The sequence below is a fragment of the Tupaia chinensis genome, unplaced genomic scaffold (genome assembly GCF_000334495.1).
Source record: "Tupaia chinensis unplaced genomic scaffold, TupChi_1.0 Scaffold000486_1, whole genome shotgun sequence".
NCBI lineage: Eukaryota > Metazoa > Chordata > Mammalia > Scandentia > Tupaiidae > Tupaia > Tupaia belangeri.
In genome coordinates this window covers 765,197-773,319 of record NW_006159998.1, presented here as the reverse complement: position 1 = coordinate 773,319, position 8,123 = coordinate 765,197, and the positions used below count along the sequence as shown (strand labels likewise).

General features: G+C 35.5%; 1 protein-coding gene across 1 annotated transcript; it reads right to left on the bottom strand.

Annotated features, from left to right (window-relative positions):
- Positions 1 to 5,346: 5,346 nt before the first annotated feature.
- Positions 5,347 to 6,279, bottom strand: LOC102499077 (olfactory receptor-like protein OLF1). The gene has a single exon (XM_006156265.1). It carries the CDS (start codon positions 6,277 to 6,279, stop codon positions 5,347 to 5,349), a length of 933 nt encoding a protein of 310 aa, XP_006156327.1.
- Between the last annotated feature and the right edge of the window lie 1,844 nt (positions 6,280 to 8,123).

Here is an 8,123-nt window from a genome sequence, read left to right as displayed (position 1 = left end):
GCTTTCTGTCTCTCTGTCTCTCTCTGTCTGGCAAGCGCACACGCCCTATAGCAAAAACCTCTCCAAAAAAAAAAAAAAAAAACAGAAATAGCATTTGTGGTGGGGCCAGAGGTGGTTTGACAGCTAAGATACTTGATATCTACAGGGGTGACCACTGTTTGAGTACTGGATCTGGTGACTAAAAAACATGTGTTGTGTCCCAAATCCTGAAAGTATAAAGGAAGAGAGGGTATTGCGGCATGGCCATCCACCCCGGGAAAATGATTTCTCACTCTCCCTCTCTCTGTCTCTCTCTGATGAGTACACACACCTTATGGCAAACAAAACAAAACAAAACAAAACAAAAAAAAAACTAACTAAGAAATATTTGTGGTTTTTTTGTTTTGCCTTTTTTGGTATACACAGCAGAACCTTGTAAAAAAAATCACAAAGATAATTGCTTGCTAAATATTTATTGTTGCTACTTTTTCTATTTAAAGCACATATTAGTGAACAAATAGTAAAAATAAACCCTTTGGACATTTTTTTGTACTAATACAGCTCATGTATGTAAGAATGAGAGAGACATAGAGATAGAAAGCGAGAAATCACCCCCCAGAGGGGACGGTCATGCCACAATCCCTTCTCCTCCATTCTCCTCTCGGGATCTTGGGCACGCACTCACACACGCCCGGCGTGAGTTCTAAGCCACTGGGTCCGGGATGCGAACCACGGTCGACTACGTGGGAGTCCAGCGACATAGCCATTATGCTAACTGCTGGTTCCTCTGAATATAAAATTTTTGATAACATAGAAGTAGTGATTGAGTTGGGGGTACTAGGACAGCCTATGGGACAGAAAGTATAGGTAGAGCTTTGGTAACAGATGTTAAAAAAAAAAAAAAAAAAAAAAAAAAGCCCAGGACAGCACTGCTAAATTTTAACAAATATTTAAGGAACTAATACCAATTTTCTGTAAACATTTTCCAAAAACTTGGGGAAGTGGGCATATTTTCACATTCTTTCTATTAAATCAGCACTACTCTGATAGTAGAGTCAGAGAAGAACACAGGAGAAAAAATATTTATATAGACTAACTCTCTGTGTTGAATACTGATATACAAATCTTCAGTAATATATTAGCAAACTAAAGTCATTGACATATTAAAAGTATCAGTTACCACAAATACCAACCAAGTGGGATTTATTCCTGGAATGCAAGGATAGTTCAACACTTGCAAACCAATAAATATGATAGACCACATTAAAAAAAATAAAGCTCAAAAGTCATATGATCATTTCATTAAATGTAGAAAGAACATCTGACAACAATAACATATTTAATGATAAACACACTTAACAAATTAAGTATAAAATGAATCTACATCAAAATAGCAAGTCATATAATAGTCTTAGAGTTAATAACATACCCAATGATGAAAAATTGAAATTCTTTCCTCTAAATTGAGAACAAGCATGTCTGCTCTTGCCACTTCTGTTTATTATAGGACTGCAGGTCCTTGCCAGAGCAATAAAGGAAGAGCAAAAATTAAAACCTAGCCAAATAGAAAAGGAAGAAGTGAAACTTACTATACCCTGAATGTATAATCTTATATATAGAAAACTCTAAAGATTCCATCAAAAAGCCATTAGACTTGATGAACGAATTCAGTAAATTTTCAGGATACACAATCAACATGTGAAAATCAGTACCATTTCTCTACATATAATGAACTTTCTGGAAAAGAAATCTAGAGGGCAATCCCATTTATAATAGCTATGAAAAATAAATTTAATAATAAATTCAGGGCCAATCAGTAATGTGGTGGTTTGGGCTACTGGATCCCGCATGCCAAAAGCACGGTTTGAGTTCTATCCTGGTGCCTTGAAAAATGCACTTGAAATGTTTGCATGCATGCCCAAAATCTTGAGAAGAGAATGAAGGAAAAGCAATTATAGCATGGGCATCAATCACTCCAGGAGGTGGTTTCTCACTTTCTCTCTCTCTCTAGTGAGGACATCTGGCATAAATCACAGGAAGTTTGCTAAATGTCTGTCTCAATTTTTTTTTCACATTATTTATTATTTGTTTTCTTGTATATACTTTCAATCATATTGTTTGGCTTACCATGAGACCATTTTGATATGTGTGAAGGAGAGACATTGTATGTCTCAATATTTTAACAAGCTACAGGATATCAAAGGTAGCAAGTGAGGACATGTGGCATAAATCACAGGAAGTTTGCTAAATGTCTGTCTCAATTTTTTTTTCACATTATTTATTATTTGTTTTCTTGTATATACTTTCAATCATATTGTTTGGCTTACCATGAGACCATTTTGATATGTGTGAAGGAGAGACATTGTATGTCTCAATATTTTAACAAGCTACAGGATATCAAAGGTAGCATGTGACTTAGCTTGAAAAATTCTAAACCACCTAAAGTGGATCATATGCTTTATGCATTTTTTAGAAGTGTACTTTTGCTATATTATTTTATTTGAGGGTTAAACATAGTCAAAAATTGAAAAGTTGTAGGTAGTTTATATGTTCCTGTCATAGTTATGACTGAGATCAGCATTTGATAAATTCCCTTCTGGGTCACAATCAGTTAAGAAAAGTAATTTCATTAGTTTGGATATATCTCCTATTCCTATAATCTTTACAGGATTTCCCTTGTATTTCTGAAATGGGTATTAAACAGCTTTCAGTAACAGCACAAGGTTCACACAGGCTGAAGCAAGGACCCCAGAGGAAGGTCTTACTGAGTTGACTTAAAGGCAACTAGGTGGCCTCAGAAAATGCTGGCTGTGCTGGGTCTAAAACACAAGTTTAGCTAGCCATGGCACTATAGCAAGTGTATAAATGCTAAGGTGATGAAATGGGGGGGAGAGTGGGTAACATGAAGAGTACAGAGTGCAAGTCATCTGGAAAGCTCTGCAGATGATGGCGGCCCTCTGGTAGCAGGAAGCAGTCACAGTACAGGAAGGATTTTGTTTCCCTGAATGCTGCTCCAAATTTACATTGGAATCACCCATGGACCTTCAAATACATTGCCACAGTCAACTTGCCTATTCTCTTTAAAATAGCATATTTTCTCATAAGTGATATAATATGTGGTGATGTAATCACTAAATATAAAAGGACAGTGGTGGGGCAGTGATGCAGTGGTGATGTGCTGCTCAAAGGGAGAAAGACCCCACAGGATTTGTTATTCAAATCCCTAGTGCTGGGAACCAACTGAGTGTCCAAGGTCTGATGGGCTGGAGAACTGGAGGAAGGGGACTGTGGCATGACCAGACCCTATAGAGAGTGTTCGTCTCTCTTGTTTTCTCTCTCGCTCTTGTGTACAAGTACATGTTCTTTATGAGAAAAAAAATAAGTAAAATAAAATGAAAAGGTAATTATGTAGTGAAAATAAGATTTTCATAAGCAATGTGATGCTATCCATTGTAGATATCATTACTAATTGATGCTGGTATACATATCTTAAGGACCCAAGGGCATGTAAAGTCATATTAAAATACACTGCATCTAAACTGCTCTGTGATTCTCTATAACCTTGGCTAAGTAAATATTGGGCGAATACAACTAAAATTTAATTTAATATTGGAATTTGTAGGTGTGATTGTGTTGCTCTGAGTGCAGGAGTTTCTTTCCTACTAAATGAAGCAACAGAAATGCTTGAGAAAAAAACATTTTTTAATCAAAATACCATGATAAGTTTCTTAGAGAATTTAAGGCTCACAAAAAGAAGCATTTGAGCTGTATATTACATGTTATTGTAACAAGAATTACATGGATTTAAACATACTTTTAAGTTTAGATATTTCTAGATCACAGCTTATATTTATTGTCATAGAATAAAATGATATATTTTTTAAAAATTGGCTACTAAATACATTTTTTATGATACACTTCCTCCAAGTTCAATCTTCAAATGCACATTCTCTGTGTAGTGTTTTTCTGTTTTGTTTTTTTTTTTCCTACTGCATTAGGTTTATCTCCCTAGGAGGACCATGTGATAAATTAAATAGTTTATTCTGCTTTTGAGATTCCAGAGAAGGGTGTTCCGCACATTCAGTTGATACTTGGTGTATTAAAAAAAGAATGATAGAGGGAAACACAGAAAGGTCACCTTGTAGTTAAGTTATATTGTTCAGGCTTCTATTTAAAAACAAACAAACAAACAAAAAATACCTTCGATTTACTTTGGAGTAGATTGGGTGTAGAAGACTGTCAACATGTCTTTAAACTGCACTTCAAATTTTTATTTGATTTTGAGTTGTCAGTTTCTTAAAATTTTCTCTCTCATCATCTCACTGTACTTTATGCATTTTAGTTCATTGGGATACTTTATAACACATATAATGACAAATATCTATCAAGGGCTGAAAATATCCAAAGACTATTCTCATCACTTCTCTTTTAAAATTTATTTATTTAATTATTTACACTCAATCACTGTTTATTGCAACATACTAAATAAATTTTCCCATCATGAATACGCTGCATATGGGTTCAGTCAAAGAAATTATACCATACACATCATCATCAACACTTAGCTGTATTAACTCTGCTCACTTTTCAGCAAACTCTGACTGGTTTGGGTATTGTATTCTCCCCATTCTGAATATTAACTGTGGCATAACAAAAATGACTCATTCAAATTGACATCACTACACAGGCTAGACCTCAAATATATACAGATATAATCTAGATGCTTTATTTATCTAATATTCTACTTATGTAAAAATATACTGTAAAAACACACATACACAAACACACACACTTTTCTGAGATATTTACTACATCACTTAAAATGGCATAAAACAACCTACTTTAGCATAAACCCCAATCTCATAACCATTAACGGTTATCCATCACATAGCAGCAAATTTAAAATATTTTAAGGTTTGCTTATATTTGCAAGTTACAAAATGTTTTGGCTGTGTTTAACAGAATCGTTTGAGGGCCCACAGGTGGCTTAGTGTTTAAGAGGGGACTCCCAGATGGTCAACTATAGTCTAAGTCATGGGTCCAGTGGCTTGAAAATCATGCCATGAGCATCTACATGTGTGCCCAAGATCCCAAGAAGAGAATGAAGAAGAAGGAACTGCAGTGTGGACATCCCCTGCAGAGGGAGGTGATTTCTCACTTTCTTCTCTCTGTTTCTTTCTTCAGCAAGTACACACACCCTATGGCAAAAAAAAAAAAATGCTGATAAAATTTCTAGTGTGAGAAGTTGTGTTTGGTGGTAAAGTCATTTTGGCTTCACAAAATGTGTAACTGGGAAACTACATCAATCTTAGATATTTGCATTTCATGAACACTCTACATCAGTCTTAGTTAAATTTCATGAACACTCTACTTTGATCTCAAAGCTTTCTTAGCTGCATCTTTTACATCTTTATTTCTCAAACTATAAATCAATGGATTCAGCACTGGGATGACAATGGTGTAGAACACTGAGACAATCTTATCGGTGTTGGGAGAATACAGGGAGCTGGGTCGTGAATAAATGAAGAGAAGAGTCCCCTGATAGATGGCCACAGAAGTCAGGTGAGAAGCACATGTAGAAAAGGTTTTCTTCCTCCCACTGGTAGAGCGAATCTTTAAGACTGAGACAAGGATAAAAGAGTAAGAGACAATGATGATGATAAAACAGATAATCTCCACCGAGCTGCCATATGTGGAGAGGAGCCACTCGTTAACTGACGTGTCTGTGCAGGATAGCTTAAGCAGAGGAGGGAGATCACAGAAAAAGTGATTAATAACATTCCTGTCACAGTATTTCAAAATAAAGGCAAAGGATGTGTGAACCAGGGAACTGGCGTTGCCTCCGACATATGACAAGGCTATCAGCCACACACAGATGCCCCGAGACATCACGACTGTATACAGTAAAGGGTTACAGATGGCGACATAGCGATCATACGCCATGGCCGCCAAGATAAAGGACTCAGTATCTGCAAAGGCACAGAAAAAGTAAAACTGCAGGGCACAGCCGTAATAGGAAATAGATTTTTTCTCTGTCAGAAAATTAATCAGCATTTTTGGAACAATGACTGAGGAATAACAAAGGTCTGCAAAGGACAGGTTACTAAGAAAAAAGTACATGGGCGTTTGGAGGTGCGCATCAATTCTAATCAACATCATCAACCCGATGTTGCCCATTAAAATCATACCATACAATGTCAGAAATAAGAGAAATAGCACAATCTGCAGTTCAGGGCGAGTTGGAAACCCTAATAGAATAAACTCTGTAACCAAGGTGTAGTTTCCTTCTGCAAATTCCATCTTCTGTGTTGTTTCCCTTCTATGAGAATTATAATATCCTAAAATGTTGTATAGATGAAAAAAAAGTAGATCAATGTAAAGTTATTTTATTGTTTTTTAAAAGCAACGAAGAAAAAAACAAAACTACACTAAAATTCTTTCACTTCTACAACCTGAAAAACATAATTAAGAAACTTCTTACTACTAACTAGTAGCTATTTGCTTTCATGATTGCACGTGTTATTTTATTTATCTGAGTAATGTACAGTTCTTCTGTTGGATGGTTGCCTCCCTTTATGCAGGGATCAGACGTGATTTGGCTTACTTTATTGAACCCCAAGTATAAGACTAAGAGGATAATAAATTAATGACAAGACTAATGACAGTAAAAAGAAGGAAAAATATGTTTATTATTAAGAATAGGGGGACCAGCAGTTAGTGTAATGGCTATGTCACTGAACTCCCATGTACTCAACTGTGGTTTGAGCCCCAGACCTGGTGGCTTAAACTCATGCTGGGAACATGTGGTTCTGTGCCCAAGATCCCAAGAGGAGGATGGAGGAAAAGGGATTGTGGTGTGGCCATCCCCTTGCTTTCTGTCTCTCTGTCTCTCTCTGTCTTTCTGGTGAGCACATGCATCCTATAGCAAAAACTTTTCAAAAAAAAAAAAAAATGAATAGGACCAGTTCAGTGGTGTAATGGTTAAAGATGGCTGAATCTCACATGGGCAACTGCACAGTTTCAGTAGTAGACCCAGCATCTTGAAAAACATGCCGGGCACATGTATGTGCACGCCCAAAATCCAGAGAAGAGAATGAGTAAGGAACTGTGGTATGGCCATTCCCCTGAGACATGCTTTCTCACCCTTTATCTGTGTGTGTGTTTCTCCTGTGAGCACAAGTGTCTCATAGCAAAAGAGAAAAACAAAACAAAACAAAACGAACAAACAAACAAAACTCTAATCTAAGTACCTAAGTAAATAAATTGACTCACAGAGTGTTCCTTGGAATGAGGGGTATAAAGCATTTTTTTTCTATCTTGATTTCAAAGATACTAATATATATCTTTTGACAGAGGGGAAGAAATGGTATAACAAAACATAAGCCAGTTATTTATTTATTCATTTATTTTTATATTTAATCAAATATGTCTTTACAGTATATAACATTTCTTATGCTAGTTTTTTAATGCACATTAAAAGCAATATTGGTAAAACTAAAACAAACGTCAGTAAATAGCAGCTTTAAGCATATTTTTTACAGGAAAGAGTTTTTTATAAATCCATAAATTCAGTATTAATTCATGCTCAACCAACCTGATAAAATTAGTTAACTATTTGTTTTAATATCTTTGCCAGTCATCATAATACTGACAGCTAGGAAGCACTTAGCGAATATTCTGTGACTGTCTGATCAAAGTATGCAAAAATTCACTTATGGTTAACTTCTGATTAAATAAAATTACTCTCTACTGCCTCCTCACTGGTTAACTGTCATGAAAAAACATGTTAAACCAACATTTATTATTTTACTAGCATAATTCAGATTTTAGGGTCTGATACAAATGTAAATAACTGTTATTTAGGGATTTCAGAATATTTCCAATCATAGACAGAATCTTAACTTGACTTTAAAATATACAGAATTTGATCTTGACTTAGAAGGAAATATTTGGAAATATGTAAAACAAGTTAGCCATGCATCCAACAGATATGCCTCAGAGGTCCAGGAAGGGAATTAAAAAGGTTTCTGGGTTATTTTCTTATTTAGATAATAAATACTGTAATAGGAAGAGTCCTTACATTATAGGCACAGAGAAATCTTTTGAAGTCAGAATGATGAATTACTTCCTCAAAGTGCTGATTT

Excerpts from the sequence above, each read along its gene's own strand:
- LOC102499077 (XM_006156265.1), bottom strand. The coding sequence starts at position 6,279 with ATGGAATTTGCAGAAGGAAACTACACCTTGGTTACAGAGTTTATTCTA.